The following is a 20,429-nucleotide window of genomic DNA, read 5'->3' as shown; positions in this document are numbered from 1 at the left end:
GGCAACACACACGCGCGCGCACACACATATATGCACGCATGCAGGGATTGCGATTTCTTCTATCATTTCTCATCTCCTCCCGTCTTCTCTCGCTCCTGTCTTTCTCTTTCAATTTTAATACATTTTCCTCTCTGTTTTCACTTTAAGCATCGCATAGCGTTTAACTCCTCCACAGTTGTATTGTTCTCAGCTGATGAATTTTACATCAATCTTTTCTTATTTTAGATTTCTTTCAAGCTCAGCAGATCGAACTTAAATGGAATTTATTGTCTGCAAAATAGCTAAAAAAAAATAGCTATGGGTGCATTCAAATCACTTTGTATTTGGCTCCTGTGTTAATAGTTATTTGCAATATAAAATAACATTTCAAAGTTTGAGCTTCATAATTAATTTAGTAGTGATGTTTCTTTGAGAGTCAAGACCTATTTAAAATGACTTCATTTGAGCATGTAAGAAATACATTTAACCATAGCTATATTTCAATCTGGGATTGATGGTTTAAAATAATAACAAAAGACACACAGCCATGATTGAACATTATAATCGCTACAAAGGAAGATAAAGTGTTGCAGAAGTGAGTGAGCCAATGAAACTCATGTGCATACCTTCCAGATGAATGCATTTGCAGCGCTACTATCAATTTGTGTTTTATAGTTTCATGAGACAAAATTTGTCGATACAGTCCTTGTCTTAATATCATTATACTATATGACGCAAGTGGTCATAACGTTGTGGGCAGCCAATATCAAATTGAGCTGCAACCATTTTATCACATGAATCCCACAAGTCAATCAAAGAAAGGCAGGAGGTCATATTCTGACACTTTTCTTTCCAAAGTGAATTTGAAGTGAGGTGCCAATTCTCTCATATTAATTTGGTGACATCTCAATTGCAATGTGAGTAAGTGCAGCACTTACGTGAAACAAACCACTGCTGCAAAAGAGCTAATCAGTTATGTAAAAGGGGGATCGCTTTAGAGTGGAAGCACGACTAACTTGTCCGTGTTAAAATATGCAAATAAATGGCAGTTTCTCTCTATTTATGTTTTTGTACACAGTAAATGCTGTATAGTGAATGCTGATCTGTTTTTTGTATAAATAGCATCATGTGAAGTTGAAGGAAAGGTGTTTGCTGCTCAATGAGACATTCAGTCAGGCACTCTTCAGCCTGTTTTATTCTGGCACCATAAACAAGAGTGTTGCAGGAACAAGATAAAAGGAGCTAAATACATGTGTGAAAGTATTACATCTGGCCCGCTTCCCTCTACTCTCCTCAGGAATCAGCCAGGCATCAGCCGTCAAACATAATTTAGCACCGTTGACTGTGCCAAATTGAAATGCGGCACCAGCTGGTTCAATCTGAAAGGCAAGCATTTCACTGGACACCTTAAATACATCTCTATGATGTCAGGTCTTAAATGAAGATACACTCTACAGTTCACCCAGAAGCGGGTGGATCACTTTGCAGCGTTGTGTCCTATTTTCTGATGAGCATTTCAGATTTCTACTGTTGAAGATGGTTACACAAATATGGATTTTTCAGGTATTAAGAAAAATATTGGGAAAAAAATGGCAAGCTACTGTTATGGTGTGTGGTGGCCAACAACAAATCACATACAAAGTGTGTGTCCTTTTTCAAGGATGGATTTTGTAGTATCAAGATTGACCTATGAAAGGCAACATGATGCCACAGGGCATCCAGGCTGCCATAAAAACACAAAGAAGAAGACAGCGGAGAAGTTGATGAAGCATATAACATTACATTGGCAGTCTTTTCCTTGTCGTTTTTACAAAATTGGTCACTTCCTATTTGGCTATTGTTCTTTTTAGTGTAACAGTCTGTGGATCCTGACCAGCCGTTTTCCCAGCAGTTTTTCAAGCACATGATAAAAAGGAATTTTTCACATCATACTCATATTGTAATATTCTTTTAGTCAACATTTTAAACAGCTATAGGTTGAAACATGTAGCTATGTGTTATTTCGTTATGATTATTGCAAGATTCTGCTTGTGTGGGGTTACTTTGGGCATTATGGGTTTGTCCTAGATTTCCAAAACACGTGTTTAACCTATGAGAACAAAAGCGCAAGTGAGAGTAGTACCGTATTTTCCGCACTATAAGCCGCACCGAATTATAAGGCGCACCTTCAATGAATGACCCATTTTAAAACTTTGTCCATATATAAGATATGTACATTTGGCCCACGGGCCGCACTTTGGACACGCCTGCTGTAGTGGCTCAATATTGGTCCATATATAAGACGCACCTAATTATAAGGTGCACTTTTGAGAAAACTTTAGGTTTTTCGGTGCACCTTATAGTGCGGAAAATACGGGAGTTTGTCTATGTACTATAGCTCGCTACCAGTTCAGGACGTGCGCTGCCTTTTGCCCAAAGTCTCTAGCGACCCAATGAGGAAAAGCACTATAAGAGTGACACATAAAAGCAATATCATGGAATAATCAGAATATCATTGCCCTTACAGCAATCAGATTGCATTGATGACATCTGGAGCTTGCTATGTGCTAACATGCATAAACAACGACTACTGATGTCTTTCTTGCATCTCTCTGCATGTATGGGTAAAATAGAAGCAATCACATTTGAATAGTATGACAACAAAAATAGACTCAAAAAACAATGTGATGACCTCAGAATAACATATATCAGAACATTTCTTCAGTGTTTCCAACTAGATTATTCTTCCTATCAGTAGGAAATGATTTACAGCACAGAACTTTCTGTCTTTGCGCTGCATAAGAAAAAAAAATAGCCTTTGTCAGATTCTCAGAGTGGAGCCGAGCCTTTGGTATGCGCCTGTTAGTTTGTATGATAAAATCATCCTCAACAGGGGAAATGAAAGCCTCGCAGCCTTGACAAAGTGAGCCGTTGGCCTGATATGCCCAATGGGCCTCACAAGAACCCCGTCATCCTCAAAGGCTGCCGTTAAACGAGTGATAGCACCGCAAATAGGAGGCTGGAATCTACAAAGATATATACCATACCTGCCATCCTTTTTCTTATGTAAGTAAGGTGAAAGTGTTTTTTTATTTTTTTTATTTTTTATTTTTTTATGACATGAATAGAAACTGAGCTTTGAACAGAAGTGGATAAATGGAGGACGATGCTTTTGTTTTTAAATTGCTGTTTGTAATGTGGGAGCAGCTGTAGCGTTCCAGAAGGCAACTAATTAAAAACACACCTAGAAGAAATTGCTGATTTGTATTACTATGAAAAACATAACTCTGTAAACATGATTACAATGTAACCACTCATTTCAGTTGCTGATGTGCTTTCAAATAATTTCTTGTTACGCTCTGCCCCATTTCAACGTCCTTCATGTAATCTTAATTAATTTCAGAGGAATTTAAATCGGCTGTCTTGAATTCAACACACCATAAAGCCGTTCAAAAGCTTATGTGATTAAATGTTGATGACTTCAAAAGTGACATTCATTCCATTTTCAAATGGAATTACAAATAATGTTGATTTACAAGATGACTCATATGTTGAAGTATACGGTCATAAACAAGGATTTCATTTGAAATTTTATTCTGTCAAGTTTTTAGAGGCTTTGATGAAATTCTTGATTTTGGCAGCTATTTGTCCCCAGCTATATTTGTGCAATATTTTGTTTGACTACTTGTGGAACAACTCTGTTTTTAGAGGGTGATGTCAACCAGATCTACCGAGTATTTCTGTGAGCAAGATGGATTTGACAAATGGTTGTTTATTAGTGGGTATAGCATATGAATGAACAGACATGAATTAATATAGATGCAGTTACATGACGTGTAATCTTGTATCCAATGTTCATGCCCTGTTGGTAGGTTTTGGTTCGCGCCTGTTCTTGTCAACTCAGTCCCTTGTTCGACCAATCAGTCTCTGGTGACATTGTGTCATCAGCTTACTTGCAATTGCTTCCTTCTGTCAGTTTATTGTTTTGGGTGATGTTGCTGTCACTTATCTCATAGTCTTGTCATGTCTCTGACATTCTCTGTTTTTGTTTGTTGACGTTTCTTTGGTAGTTTGAATTTTTATTTGTTGGGCTTTGTTCATTTAGCATTTTGATTGGTCCCTGTGGCTAATTTGCCTTTTTTGTTTTGGAAAAGAAATTCTTTAGGGTCCTGTCAATCACCATCAAAACCCTAAATCCTGTCATGTGTACATAAAATAGACAAAGGGATGTTTGTGCTATGTCAATGAATGGGCAGACCAGTGTTTACATTATGTGTGTATATGAACTGACAGAACTTTACATTGTGTTAACATGAATGGACTGAAGAAATATAATTTAAAGATTTTATAATGGTGTAATACCAATTATGGGTAATATAACTTTTTGGTTCTCCTCTTGTCAGTGCTTAGCAATCATAAACAGCGTATCGGCTTGCTGTGTTTTAAAATTATTTACATAAACAGTTTTACATCAACGATTTCAGTACAGACCTAATAATAGCTACCTGTAGTTATTCCTTCAGAAAATGATTAAAGCCCAGAGGATAATTGTGCGTTACAGTGCATGATTGGATTTGCATTGTGTCAATTAACCAGCAGGAATAGAAGATACAAAAGACAGTCAACAGTCAATAGTTTTCTTCCTTCCGTCAATCACCTCAACAAGGGACTAAATCGATTAGCTTCTGACATCAATGAACTGAGTGGCTTACAGGCACATGCAGCGTCACAAATATAGTCTCTTAAATTGGCCAAAGAGCAATGTGAAAGTAGAGGAGTCATGGTGGCATTTTGATACGTTTGAGTGAAGATGTGGACACCATCTGGACTCAGTTCATCTGTCATCAAATCATCTTCCACTTGGCAGAGCTTCTCCCTGCACAGCTGGCTCTACAATCTTCCTCTCTGTCTCTCTTTAAATCACTCTCACACACTTATGCAAATCATGTGTATTTTCGCCACCATTTGAGATCTGAGCAAATTGATTGAACTAGTAGCCAGTATGATCTTTTAACACATGAATGTACCTGCAATACATAAACTGTTTGCTCCATTATCAAAGATTCCTATTGATAATCTTGCTATTCTGTAAGCAAATATAAACTAGTGGAGATGATTGTTTGTTCGATGTTAATTTCCAATTTTGTTTGTTCATCATAGGCTAAGCTAAAGTGCCTGGGGTAATATTGTGGGAAAGGCTGTAATATAGGTTTCCATTTGTACGTGTGTGGTGTAATAGCTCAGGGAGACAGTACGCTTAAGAAGTCATCTCACACTTGACACCCTTGACTGACATGCAAAGTAGCATCAGTGTAACCCCTCTGCCAAAATGTGGATCCTACTAATAATTATGAGGGCATCCATTAAAAAGAACAAACAACCAAATTTAAATAGAGATTATAGACGACAGAGTTTCATTTAAATGTTTCAATTGAACATAGTACGTCTACATTTCCTGTACCACCTATCGGATTCTGGGTTAATGCTCAGGCTGATTATACTTGGACTGATAACTAGTTTTTGTTGATGTGGTTTTGAATGGTTTTAGTTTTGTCATGCATCCCCCGTGTCCCTTTTTATGTGTGATTTGTCTGGTTGGGTTTTTGTCCACCTACTCTCGTCTGTCTGCCAATCACCTCCCTCAGCCACTCATGTCTTTTCCAGGTCTTCCTCATTGTCTCGTCAGTTTCTTTCCATTCCGTTTGGTATTTGTCTGATCATTGCTTCTATTTGTGTCCTTGTCTCATTATGTTGCCTGTTGTAGTGTGACCGATGCCAGTTTTGCTATATTACTTGACTTTGTTTCTTGCTTTTTGAACTTATGTTAATTGAGTATTTCTGATTCTATGTGTTTTGGTAGCTTTGGTTTGGGGGACAAAAATTGCTTTTATTTTTGGATATATCCTACACTCCTGCCTTGCACCCTTTTGCGTCCCCAGCAACATTAAGGTTTGGTTTTGAGTGACACTGTCAGAGGGGTAATACAGAATAACATTGTTTCAAAAACCTTCTAAGTTTCTAATATGGTCATCTCAAGATGAGAGAGTCCAAAATCTCTGCAGGAGTACACTTCACCATCACCACCACTACACTGCTTACTGTATACTGTTCAGTGTTTGTGCAAAAAGTTCATTTATATTGAAGGATTGTACAGTTCTCGTGATTATTCTTGTCGCTATAGTTACCCATTTTACTTCATTATTTGACTACATGTGCTTCATTACTTGTCCTAATACAAGCTAAACCCATCCGTCCGTCCATCCATCCATCATCTGTACCGCTTGTCCCCGCAGGGGTCGCGGGCGTGCTGGAGCCAACCCAGCACTCATTGGGCGGTAGGCGGGGGACACCCTGAACTGGTTGGCAGCCAATTGCAGGGCACACAGAGACGAACAACCATCTGCACACACACTCACACCTACGGGCAATTTGGGGTGCTCAATCGGCCTAACGAGCATGTTTTTGGGACGTGCGAGGAAACCGGAGGACCCGGAGAAAACCAACGCAGGCACGGGGAGAACAAGCAAACTCCACAGAGAGAGGGCTGGAGGTGGAATTGAACCCGCACCCTCCGAACTGTGAGGCGTACCAGTACGCCACCGTCACGCTCACAAGCTGAACCATTTTATGATGCATGATGAAAAATATGAGAAGCAGATTTACTGAAAGCAGACATGGTAAAACTGTTTGTGTATTGTTATGTGATGTCTGGGAAAGGTGATGTTGTGGATGGCGGCAGAAAAATACAATTAGTATACAAGTGAAGTTGCCAGAACATGATTAAAACAATACCTGGATATGCAGTATAAATGTGTATATTTAGACCGTGTGTGTGTGTGTGTGTGTGTGTGTGTGTGTGTGCGTGTGTCTGTGTGTGTGTTTCTTTCGGATATAGCCCATGGATTGCTTGTAGCAACTTCAGTTGCAGCATCCCTGTGGATACATGTCTGTGTGTATGCCCGCTCTGCTCGGGCTCATTAGCAGCAGCAAAAGTAACACATGCCCTGGGGCACACACAGAAACATGGCACATTCTCTTTTTATCGCACACGCTTATAGACACGTGCATATGTGCACACACATTAACACTCACGCAGACAGAGAACACAAGCCTAATTTGTAAAAGATTTTGACATTCTTATGCACCACAATTTGAGCTTGACTTTTTTAATGACAGGCAGAATGCATTTCTCTAATCACATTCATCCATCTATAATTTAGAATAAACCAAATTATTTTTTATTCAATCTTGAGTCATACCAAAATATACACATCTATATCAAAACACACACAACAAAAAATAATGCCAATGCACTGCAGACTGCAGTTACTGTCCTGTAGTGTTAGTGCCTATACGATGATTAAAAAAAAATTCAATCCTGGCCAAACATTTGCTGCTTACAGAGTTACAGGGATACTGGAGGATAAGGTAAGTCATATAACTAAAGAGGAAATCCTTTGATTAGATTTTTTCTTTTTTAGTTGCACCCATTTTTTGGGGTTACACCAATGAGTTCCATGAAACTAATGACGTGCTTAACATGAACTGAACTACTCTAACTAGTGAAGTTGAGCGGAAAGAGTTTAAGAGTTCATTATAGTCAAAGGCATTCAGACAATAATGAAACTGATAAAAATCCAAATAGCAACAGAAACTAATGGGGTACATGCAGACAGATGTGTAGTGGTTTATGCATGAACCAACAAATAGTGACACCTGCTGCCTTGTGAGGAATGTTTGTGTTGGTGACTGAAGTTCGCAGAGCACACGGCATTGCAGATGTTTCAGATAATTACAGGCACTGTGGTTCCAGATTGCCTGATGGCGATTATGTGCACAATAACCTTGAAACACTCCTACTTGTAAAAAGTGAATGCGATGTAACATTACTGAACAACAGAGTGTGTGTGTGTCCTACCTCAGGGCTGTCGTTCGGGCTTTGGGCTTGTCGGATACCTGTCAGCAAACGCAGACATGCATGTTAAAATGCTCTGCATGTTAATAGCATATCAATATTAGCATGCATAGATTTACCAAAGTGTAGAATAACATATACTTTATGAAAGCTTGCAGCTGTGTACTAGAGGGCATGTTCTCCCACAATGTGATTGTGAAATAACTTGGGTTGCGGATCCGGGGGTTATCGCTATTGCTCATCAACAGCCTACTTAGAAGGAGCGTGTTTTTGCATTCTCTTTTTAATAAATCCAATACAAGCAATTTAATCCAAAAACAGTTCTCATAACGGAATGCTTAGGAGACTGTGGAAACTGAGAGTTGACGAGGTTACCATGCAACGCACTACACGAACAATACCCCCAGAAATCCATAACTCATGGCCCATTATTATGATGATTTTCTTGTTTGTGATCAGCGCTTCAACCCAAAGTCCCATCAGCATATGGAAATTCTCCTCACATTTGAAGAAAAAAGTCCACAGTGACTCATCATTTTGCCAATTAATGATATAACGTCGACGTCCAGCCATCATTGTAATGTAATAGGGACACAGATGCAGCCGTTGGGCATTTGGTGAGCAAAACTGAAACCTGAGGTGTGCCATCTCTGCTCTCCTTCCGTCCGCATGTCAGCACAAATCAGCCATGTCGGCCGGTGATAGTCATCACTCGCTGCCAGCGGCTGTGAAATGACTCAAAACGTGCAATATGATGGTTTGCCATCAAGAGGCGCTAGACCTTAGTACAGCCGCTGGAGCATGGAAAACAAAAGATGCTTCAGTCAGGTTAGAATGGCACACACTGACAGATTTGTCAGGGTCATGCAATGATGTCAAGGTCAGTCCACTCAGTGCGTACATTTCATGAATGTGCATAAGTGGCACACTGAAGTTGAGGGGAGAATCTGCGTAGCTCAAAACATGCACAGCAGCGTGTCTTCTCTGACTTGAGCACATCAGAGAATGTCCCTAGGAGCGTGTGTGTGTGTGTGTGTGTGTGTGTGTGTGCGTGTGAGTGTATGTGTGTGTGTGTGTCTGTCTGTGTGTGATTGAAACATTGACATTGACTTAAACACTTGTGTTGAAGTGATTTGCACACAAAAAAAAACTTAAGCAGTTTGAAAGATGGATGAATGAATGATTGTCAAGTAATTGCTTTTAAAATAAAAATAGACTCAAATTTACCAAGTGCAATCAGGTAAATTAATAATACAGTAATAGTACAAATAATTTGAGTGAAATAATCATCAAATGTTTCAGTTAAACTTTTCCTTCATAAAGCTACGTCGTCTCCATTAGTCAATTTTGTACATGGCTGCTTCAATTACAATAACAAAACAAAATTAGTTGATTCAGTTTTACAATTTTTTCATCTCCATTTTTTAATTAAAATCAATTCATATTTAGCCCCTTTTCTGTCTCTCAAGGAATGAGGTGATTAACGGCACCGGTGGTTTTGTGGTTTTGATAGCTTGAAGTTGAGCTACAGTCTTGAATAATAAAGCTTGTCAGCTCTGTGGCTCAGGGAGATTTGCAGGGTTCATGAAGAGGATCTGTGTGGGAATATATCCCGCAGGGCTTTAAAGAACAACACGGGCTGCAATTATTCACTTAATCCACTAAACATGGCTGTGGCATGGATAACAAGTCTGTCTACTGCAGATATTTGCGCTCAAGAAGCACAATTCCGTTATGGTTAATAGAAGATTGGAATCAAAATCCAATATGTATGGATATTTGCGGGTGCAACTGCAGTGTAAATGCCTACGTTATATTTGATAAACCCCATCAACGGACCTTAATATCTAAAAAAAAAACAATTACTAAGGTAGAAACACAACGAAAGAACTCAAAAATTGCAAAAGCATAGACAAAAATTTTGTAAACCATAACCAACCCATTCATTGTGTATGTACCACCACGGTGCAACATCACAACACCAGACTTACGGTGAATGAAGCGCGCGATTGCTCCCCCATGGCCGGCTCACTACAAGTGGAAAATGTGGAAAATTCCAACAGGGGAAATGGTGGTTTCAGAGAGACAATGGAGAAACTCGGGATATTTTTCTTGCCAATCAGCATCTTCAGCGATAAATAAACAAATAAATAAACAAACAAACAAACAAACAAACAAACAAATAAATAAAATTAAATACAATTAAATATATAAATAAAAATATATTTTGTAAGGTCGTCGAAAGAGCTGAGATGAGCTAGTGAACTCATTTTATTGACAATTGGGCTGGAACAGGTCCTTGAGTAATTTGAGTACCTCGGTTAAAAGAAATTTATTTTGTGTTAGGGAAAAAAAGTCAAGCTAACTGCTGCAATGAGTATTCAGCTATGCATGACAGATGACAGAGAAGAATGCTAATGTCATAATAAATGTTACCCTGGTTAAGGTGCTGCATTTGAACATTATTTTCCAAGTTGGCCAGGGAAATTATGGGAATCTCACCATTCCCATTCAGAGGGTTTGAGACACGTCATCATATTTATGAATGATATATGGCACCTACCGTGCTGCCGCACATGTCTACGGTGCACAGAATCTGTCAGAACGTGCCAGGATAAAATTGACTAACATCGCGTTAGATTACATGCGCCAAAACTCAAATATACTGTGAAATTTTGAATACTTTCTGCCACCAAAATGTCAGATGCGCTAGACCGCACCTTCAGACACCAGCATGCCTAGCATGGCGCGGAGAGATGAAACAAATTCCCAAGTAGGCACAATGAGGCTCGCACCTGCATGAAAATTCAAGGTTACTCCTTTGATTTGTTATTGCACGAAAGTTTAAAAAAATCTTTTGCAGTCTTGCATCACCTGAAATGTTTGATGTGATTATCAAGGTGCATTTTACCAGAAAATATACCTCACAAATTAAATGCAATGCAACTCTAATAATTGTCCCATCTTCAAAATGACAGCTGTGAGGAAGGTAATCAAAACAAAGGGCTGGTGTTTGTCCCAGACTTAAGCAACAGTAGTGCTTGATATTTCTTGCCTATAATCTACCAAGAAAAGGAACATCTTTTTTGAGGCCCAGCAAGTCATTTTTACAGGCTATTCGAACTTCAACCCAATGAACTCGTTGGTTACTCATGTTTGCTGTAGCATGAGCTGATCATTGAGCTTGGTTCGAGCATGTTTTATAAAGTTATCTCTCCTTCAAAATTAAACTAAAGACGCACTCATCTCCATTTCAAAATTCTTCTCAAGGTGCAAGTCTTTGTCATTGGCTCTTGTGACATGTATTTACCGTATTTTACACACTATAATGCGCACCTAAAAACCTCAAATTTTCTCAAAAGCCGACAATGCGCCTCATAATCAGGTGCACCTTATATATGGACCAATATTGAGCCACTACAGCAGGCGTGTCCAAAGTCCGGCCTGCGGGCCAAATGTATCTATCTTATATGTGGACAAAGTTTTAAAATGGGCCATTCATTGAAGGTGCTCCCTATAATCCGGTGCGCCATATAGTGTGGAAAATACGGTAAATTGGGTGGCATTGGCACACGCAAAATGCTTTTCTAATGATGAAAAATATATTAAATACAAATCCAGCAAAAACGTGCATTTTTTTTCTTCTAAAGAAAAAGGCAACATCATACCTTCAAATGATAACACATCAAATGATAGTTTAATTCACATACAGCTCGGCTTTTTACAGACACATCAGCACTGAACCGAGGTTCACACAAAATCAGACCATTGGTTGAGCTGGTCCACCAAAATTGTAGACCACAAAAATCGTTTTTTAGGGACTATTTTCTTTCGAGTCCAATCCATCAATTTCTGTAACACTTATCCTGTAACCAGTTACGGCAGGAGCTGAGGTCTATCCCAGCTGACTCAGGGCCAAAGGCAGACCACATCCTGCACTGGATGCCACTCAATCACAGGTTGACTCTGAATGGGACATTGAAAAGTGAATGGATCCCACAGCAGTCGAATAAAAATAAACTATGTGAACCAAAGCACTACTGCAGCTAGCAAGTTAGTCCAAGTCAATGTAGTATCCAATGATTAATTCAAGCTGATATTGTTAAATTGTTGGTTCTCGTAGCAGCGGGAGGTGAATAAAGGGAGTAGTACACACATAAAATGTAATGTGCGACTGAATAGACAAAGCCACAAGGAAATATGTCATCGCTTGGAAGCAGACTAATTTCTTGCTAGTTTCAAAATGCAAACAAAAGCTTTATTGCTGCTCCAGTCATTAACTGTGCTTCTTAACCATCAGAAACAGTGATAATATGGTTCATGTGAGCATAGAACCAAAACAATGAGCTGAAAGGAGTTTATCAAAACAAGTGACCCCCAACCACCACATCACGTTAAACAACATGACCCTATGTGAGCTCTATTCCTAATTATCTTGCATATAAACTGAATGAATTATGATTATTATTACAGGGTAGCTTTGAAGTAAAATTTGCCCGAGTCATGGACACTTTTACCAGCTGCAATTCAACTTTTATAGAAAGCCAGAACGTTTTAGTGTGACCTTGCTTTGACCAAGGTGATCTGTCATCACAGAGAGAAATGTGCAGGCAGCTCGAGACAAAGGACATTCGTGCAGTGGTAGTAATTGGGTTGGTGTTTTTCTTTCAGCTTTTAAAGTCACCAGGAACATCTCTCTCCTTCCCTTCTTTTGCTCGTGCTCGCTCTCCTCTCCTTCTATCAACCCCTCTTTCCTCTGCTGCTTCTTTCAATTCCCTGCCCTCCTTCGTGTCTTTGCTCAGTGCAAAAACATATTCATCATACTCCTCTGCTGCCCTCACAGTGCCGCGCCACAGAATACTAATGACAGTGTGTCTGCGTGTGAGAGGCTGCCAACATTTGCACAACACACAAGCATCTGTGTTGATTATGAATGTATGTGTGTTGTGCTTTACTCCAGGCTATAAAAGCTTGATAATACACCATGCACTCATTTGCTATAAGCCTATTAAGTGCATGCACAGAAAAATGCCATTGGATTCATGTCAGCCTCTCTCTCGCGCCTTAGCATCCTTCCCTCTCTTCATCTCCTCCTGTCTGCACTGTTAACGGTATGTCTGCTCCGTCTTTGTCTCTCCAGTTCCTCTTTTTACCTTCTATTCTGTTTATTCTTTCCATATCCATCTTGCACTGTCACGCTGGAGGCTTAAAGTAATAGTTCAACAACTTTGGAGATATTCACTTTATTTCTCAGGGTGAGCCAGGAAGTGCTTTGCATATAATGTCGGTGGGTTATATGTGAAGCTGCAAAGTGGGAGGAGATCTATCAAACACCTCGAGTTCAGAAAATAAAAATACCATTCAATCTTCCCAACAGTATTGACTCACGGCCTGATAAAAACGATGGTAGGCAACCTCCTGAGTTATATACATTGAGCCAAACTATTTGAACAAATGCGGCGCAAGAATGCTCATTAAAACTTCTTAAGTGCACTTGAGCTCCACTGTAATCAAGCATTTATAGATGACATGATAGGGAAGCCCCTTGCCACAGATCTATAATTAAACGATCCACTTTCAACATGATTACAAAAAGTAAAACCACTAAATACAACCAGCCTGCATTTAGAATTATAGTCTCCATCATCCCATAATTATTCAATCAGTGTGAGGGTTAAAAAAGAATGAGAGGAATTGGTATAGTTTCATTAGCATTTCATGGACTCTGACAAGCACTGATGTGAGTGGGGAGGGACAGTGGCTTGAGCCCCCCACTGGCATCGTGAGTGCACAACGACTGTGATTAGCGCAGACGGAGCCTTTATGACACTTCTCATACATAATCAGCTTAATTTTTGTGTTACGGCAGGTTATTTTTGAATTAATGTGCAAGACCCTAAAATAACTCAACTAAAAATGACATTTATCACGACCTGTGTCAAAGAAGCCGAAGGTGTATTAATGGAGAGCGGAGGGAGAACATCCAGACTCCACAAATGAGCGCCTGAGCCTTTTATTCATCTGCATGAATACAAATCTGACGTTTTCTTTTACCCTCGTCTTTTGACCCGGGTGCCTGGGTCATTTGCGACATTGTTCCACTATGTCACTGTGTAAACACAACATATTAGAATTTGCACATTCAATCTTTGTCACGAGAATGTACAATCTACCACTTGCGTTTTAATCCTTTTAAGGTGCAAATGTAGTCTAACAGGTTTTATAACTGCCATAACTTGACTCGTTAAAATGCACACAGATACATACATTGTCGAAACAAAAGTGTTTAGTGATTTATTAAAGAATCAATCAGGGTAAGCACTACATTCTGTGCCTGTCCAAAACAATTCCTCCAACTTTGTGGTAACAATTTAGCAGAAGGTATTTTTCTGTCCAAGCATGACTTTGTCCCAGTGATGGCCATTAAGGCATGGTTGGCGGAATTTGGTGTGGAAGAATTTCAGAGTCTGAACCCCATTAATAAATTTTATAATCAGAGATTATGGGCCAGGCCATCTTGTTTAACATCAGTGACCTCTGGATGAAAGAACAGAAATCCAAGGGCATACTTGACACTGCGCAGCCAATACTCGTAAATGTTAGCGAATTAAAACGCTGATTGCAAAGGTATGCATGAGTCAACCGATGACATGAGAAAGGAAATTAAAATGAATTGTAGATGAATGCTTTCAGTTCAACTAATTAAACAGATGTTGAGACTGATGAACAAATCAGTCCCAAAGAAGAACTGGTCGTAATTGAATGAAAGACAAATGGTGTCAGGCCAAGATGACGGACAGTACTGATAAATGCCGACAAGGGGCAACTCACCTGTTGCTCGGCCTCCTCCTCATCACTGCTGATCTTTAGGTCATCCTCCAGCATTCTGCGCAAACACAAAATAACATGTTTAATCGCAGCCCTGACCTCGGCATCTGCTTGAATGAGATGAAATACAGCGCACTGTTAACTGCCATTAACTTTACCAAGCTGTCCTAGCAAATGGAGTCATTGCATAAGCAAAGTAGCACTGGCTTATGTTAGGGAATGACGACGAGAACGGTGAATGAGGCATAGCGGTGCAGAAAAGCAACCAGATGTTGAGTTTGGAGGTAGAAGCCAGATTGTTTTTTCACCTGGAAACGTTCTGTGATGACAAGCGCTGACTTGCTGCCAAGAATTCTTTGGTAACAAGAGGGCATTCTGAGAGGAAAGAGCCCACTGAATTCAAATTCCTTTCTAATCGGTAGAAGTTGCTTTTACACTCCATTTGTAGCACCATAAATATATGAATGATAAAAACACAACATGTACTTGTGCTGGTGTGTTCGATGACCTCTCTGGTAGCAAATTATTCTGTATTTATGTGCTGTGCATTGGCAAGTTCCCATGTTTTATTGCTTTATATAAACCATCCACGCATGCTACTGTTATTTTAAGATAGCACTGCTATTGTTATGACAGGAGAATCCCCTAAAGGGATTTTTACTGCTTCGCGAACTGCTCTCTTCACTGCTCTCCCCGCTAAAAAACACTCCCCAGTGTTGTGGTGTTTTCAGACGGGACTGCGCGAGTCGTGAATGAGTGAAGCGCAATGAGAAGCGCTTCACAGATAAGGGCGCAGTGCAGCACATAGGCGATGATAGATATATTTGGATGAATGAAAAATGGAGTCATACTTTATTTCATAAGAAGGCACAGATGGCTAGCGAAAGATAAGGAGGTAAGACGGAGATGATAATGACGGAGGAAGTGGAAGGCAGGGACCCAGGAGAGTGAATGCTGGAAGAAGGATGCAAACAAGGAAAATGAAATAAAAGGCGCCACGAAGGAGCAAATGTAGAAAGAGCATCTTACACTGTAGTCAACAACTGCCTGTTAAATACGTGTGTGTGTGTGTGTGTGTGTGTGTGTTGGACTATTATTGGACTAACCATTCGCACTCACACTTAGGGGCAACATTAAAAAAAGACAAGGGTTATCAAAAAATTAACTTGGATGTTAACTTACTCATTTACAAGTGGAATTGGTTCATTGATCAAAGATAGAGTGAGAATTTAGTGTTTTACAAATTTCTTTTTACGCGTTATCTGAATGACTTCTCCTGGCGAGGGTTGCGGGTCCGCTGGAGCCTATCCCAGTTGACTTGGACAGTAGGTGGGGGACACCCTGAACTGGTGGCCAGCAAATCACAGACGTGTGTAAAACTATAACATATTGTTAAATGACTTTTAATACCCTCTCATTTATCATAACATTTAAGAGTCTTTTAATGATTTAATGAATTAAATCCGAGTAGCTACTTCTCAAGTATACAAACCTTTGTAGTCATTAAGTATGTTAGAATCTCATCTGTATGGTTAAGAAATGTTTTCTTATACATTGTTTAATGAACTGGAAAAGTTGTCAAATGAATCCCTCACATGCAGATGCATATAAAAAGGCAAAATCCTTTTTGCTGCGCTAGAAGGCATATAGTATTATGTGACATTCTTTTGGTGGTGATTCACAATTTTTGAACTTTTCCACCTTATCTTGCACAAAATCGGAACAGTAATCAGCTTCTGATACTGTTGCTATTCCAAAGGTGAAGTTGGACATGTTCTGTTTGGTGGATTGAGTATAACATTAATTTTGTAAAACAAAATCATTATGCCTGTGTGGCATATTTACAAGCAGCGATCCCTGCCTTTCCAATCCCACCCAGCCATGAATCCTGCTGTGTTGCTATGCGAGTGAAGTGGAGTGGGCTGCAGCCTGAGATGTTGCAATATGCCCCCGGCTCACGTTAAATTAATGTAGCTGCACTTTCCCGCTCTAATCCACGTAATCTTTTCCCCCCTCTCCTACCAGCTCTGAATTTCATCCAAGAGTCAAACTTAATTTTACCTTGAGGGAAACATAACATTGGGTCCGAAATTGTGTATGGGTGTGTGCTTGTCTGTGTGTGTGCGTGTGTGTGTTTCTAGCGAGATATGGCATACTTACGACTTTTGTGGTGCACTTGGTGGTTTCACAGCTGACTTGCTGGCTGATACAGTACATCGCTCTGTAACACAATAAAGGTTATTATAAGCATTTAACGTTTGTTTGTTTTGCCCGCTGATATGTGTTTGACAAATAACCAGACTCATTTTGTATGCCTATCACAATACTAAACATGCCAATTCACTATTTAGGTGCATGTTTGTTTTGCATCTGTAAAAGGAATGAAAAGAAATTTGAAAAAAAGTTAAATAATAATGAAATGAGAATACGATGAATAGAAAAATGCAGAAAGCAAAAAAAATCCAGATATTATCTAATGTTTATCCCAAGAACTATTGATTTTTTTAGAATAACTGCCATGATTTTCAGAGAACAAAATAAAAATGTATTCTTTCCACTAGTTGATATCCTTATTGAATTTACTCCCTAGTGTTTCTTTTTTTTATTGTGTAATTTCTTCTTCTTTCCGGTTATTGCTTTTGCCAGCTACTTTTGTTCCCCCAGGTTACAACAAAACATTTCCTTTGCTGACTGTGGCATCCACATGAGTCAATTCCCTTCTTCCGTGCCTCAGAGACATATTTTGCTGTGACTCACAGACAAAATCTGCTATTTTGTGTATCAATACTTTGTTCTAAACATGTACTTGATTTAGAGAAGCGAGGGTCACGACAGGTCACAGGTTAATCAAATATCAATCTGTTGTCTTTTCTGCCCTAAACAATGTTGGCGTATCATTTCTTGTGCTTTAAGTTTGCCAGAGTATTGTAGAGCTGCATTGCATCATACTGACACATTTCCCACCATGTGATGTAATGCACTTATTACATCATTGCTACCTGCAATAGATATTGGGAAAATAATGTTTCCCTGACAATGTCAATTAAAACAGTTTTCTCTCCATCCATCCATCCATCCATCCATCCATCCATCCATCCATCCATCCATCCATCCATCCATCCATCCATCCATCCATCCATCCATCCATCCATCCATCCATCCATCCATCCATCCATCCATCCATCCATCCATCCATCCATCCATCCATCCATCCATCCATCCATCCATCCATCCATCCATCCATCCATCCATCCATGTCAATCAATGAATCCCTCCATTTGAACATTTATTCACTAGTTTAACATAGCACTTTGTAACATATTTATTCCGGTACTGCCTTTCCAGATTAACACCAGTGATGTGGATGATCCCTGCAGCCAGCATGGTAACTTTGATTAGGGGAGACTTACTCTGGGTGTTGTAGCTCGAGGTCACATGCTGCGACTCCTAGGGTGAGAGAAAATGGATGAAAGCGGCGGCCAATGTGTTTAAGGAATGAACCATCAAAGGTTATTATTGATATCACAGTATTAGATATATTTCAGTCCACTCATTTAGATCTCGCTACATCAAAATGCAGCTGTACTGACAGTGCTTTTGATATTTCTCCACAAAAAAAGGCATTTCTTTTACAGAGCAGGTGTATTATAACGTATCGTATATTGTTGTTTACATAGCTCCACGGCAGACTTAAACCTGTGGCCTGATTGTGTCAAGCAAGAACATATATTAGCCGTAAATCTAGCTTTATGCAGTGAGTCCCAACCTTTACTGAGCCAAGGTATCTATTTTACAATAGAAAAATATCACACCATACCATCAAACAAAAATGAGACAAAAACATGAAATCATTGTCTTAATGTCAATGTATTGGCAAATTGTAATTCAGGTGTTTTTAATTGACAAAAGCCTGACACATTCACAGGAAGCCATGGTTTATAATATTGTATAAATAACATGTACCTTACTAACCTTGCTTGGAATGGGGAACTTTGTTTGATCAGCTTTTCCAGGAGTGTGAATGGCTGTGAGAGGGGGTGGCCAGGAGTGAGTCATCTCCTAGATTTGAATAGATATAAGCAAACAGAAACAAGCACACATTACTAAGGGCACTTGACAATTACAAATAATCCAGTTTACTCTTGTGGTCCAAGCAAACCAGAGCTATAACTCTGTATGAATTGAGTGAAAACAATTCTGAAGACAATTTTTGATGTGAGGGATTTATTTGTGCACTTGGATGTAGGGGAGCGGAGTTAACATTCATTTATGGTTTTGTAGACTCACACACATCCAACTGGACTGTATTATAACTCACAATATAAAGTGAGAAGTGGATTGGGAGTTGGCAGCACACTCGGGGATCTGAGCATGAACTAAGTGCAGAGTGTTCAGTGTCCAAACTAAAAGCTGACTTCAGCTGGTTGCATTAAAAGCTAAACGGCAGCACTGCAGCAGCATTGTGATTTAATTGCTAATCACGCAGTCTCTCTCAGTTCAATTCCAGCTTCAATATGTGGGAGTTTCAATTAGTTAACAGAATAATCATCTGATGTATGCCTGCCTTTGTGTGTGAACGTGAGCGTGTGTGTGCATTAGTTTTGCAATACCATTCAGTCTCCGAGGCATAACAGTGTAAAGGAAGTTGAGTCCTACAGTATGTTGAAAAAGCTGCTCACGTAGCAAAGTAAAATGTAATTTAATTCTTTCTACCAAAATATGCCATCTGTCATTGAACATTTACAGCCATGTTATGTGGTGTTGCTCTACTTTCATGGGTTGGAAGGTTTTGTGTTGCACACTATCTCTGTTGGTTGCCTTCTACCGGGTAATGAATGATCTTTGTACTTGTAGTGCGTATTGCATGTATCTTTTGTTAACCTACATTTGATGTATTCCTACTTAAATTGTTACATCAACCTACCAAAGAACTACAGATGGATCCTAGCCACTGGCTCTACATGTAAATCCTTTTTTATATAAATGAAATACGATATAACTGCGAGTCATAGCAGTCCATTATTCAGCTAGACACAAGGAACACCGATTTTGTTTTCGGAAGTAGTTATCATATCGTACTTTGATTTAAACATCTGCCACACACAGGTCACCGTGTGAAAGGTCTCTACAAGATGACTGACGTCACAGCTTCATCATCAAGACTCTCCTCGGCGATGTGGATGACTCATTGGATGAGTCATGGTTATACCAGACAGAGTATGTGCATGTGGGTGAGCTGTAATGTTTAATCGATTTACCCAGGGACTTCATAGCATACACCGTGCCAGTGTAGTACACACGTGTGTGACTGCAAGTCCGATGTCGCTTGTGTCTCTGAAATGTGCATGCTCGAAGAATGACTATGTTTTGACAGACAGCAGTCCTGATTATGCATGTATGTGTAGTTTAATAATGTCTATTAGCCTCTATAAATGTTAATGTGAGTGATTACCTCAGTGAGTCACAAATCCTCCCTCGCTCCCTCATGCACACACAGACCTGTATATCAAAGTGATTTAGTCTCATTGTCATTTAGTTAAGGATTATTGGGGTTTATATGATGACAATATCTCCATTCAGTACAGAAATATTTAGGATAACAATGATCATCCATCCATCCATCCATCCATCCATCCATCCATCCATCCATCCATCCATCCATCCATCCATCCATCCATCCATCCATCCATCCATCCATCCATCCATCCATCCATCCATCCATCCATCC

The 20,429-nt window shown here is 39.5% G+C and overlaps 1 protein-coding gene across 2 annotated transcripts in view; it reads right to left on the bottom strand.

The window, feature by feature from the left end:
• The window catches only part of aff2 (ALF transcription elongation factor 2), a 114,087-nt gene that overhangs the window by 22,945 nt on the left and 70,713 nt on the right, over positions 1 to 20,429 (bottom strand). For both annotated transcript variants that reach the window (XM_088385790.1, XM_088385799.1), the window contains exons 6-10: positions 18,674 to 18,760; positions 18,112 to 18,148; positions 16,862 to 16,922; positions 14,705 to 14,759; positions 7,877 to 7,914 (exon numbers count right to left, since the gene is read on the bottom strand). In XM_088385790.1, coding sequence (XP_088241916.1) covers positions 7,877 to 7,914; positions 14,705 to 14,759; positions 16,862 to 16,922; positions 18,112 to 18,148; positions 18,674 to 18,760 — 278 coding nt within the window. The remainder of the gene's footprint in view (positions 1 to 7,876; positions 7,915 to 14,704; positions 14,760 to 16,861; positions 16,923 to 18,111; positions 18,149 to 18,673; positions 18,761 to 20,429) is intronic.

This window comes from Syngnathus floridae, chromosome 1 (genome assembly GCF_059516105.1).
Source record: "Syngnathus floridae isolate MCC-2025c chromosome 1, RoL_Sflo_1.0, whole genome shotgun sequence".
NCBI lineage: Eukaryota > Metazoa > Chordata > Actinopteri > Syngnathiformes > Syngnathidae > Syngnathus > Syngnathus floridae.
The sequence above is the reverse complement of the archived record's forward strand: the minus strand, read 5'-3'. Positions and strand labels throughout refer to the sequence as shown.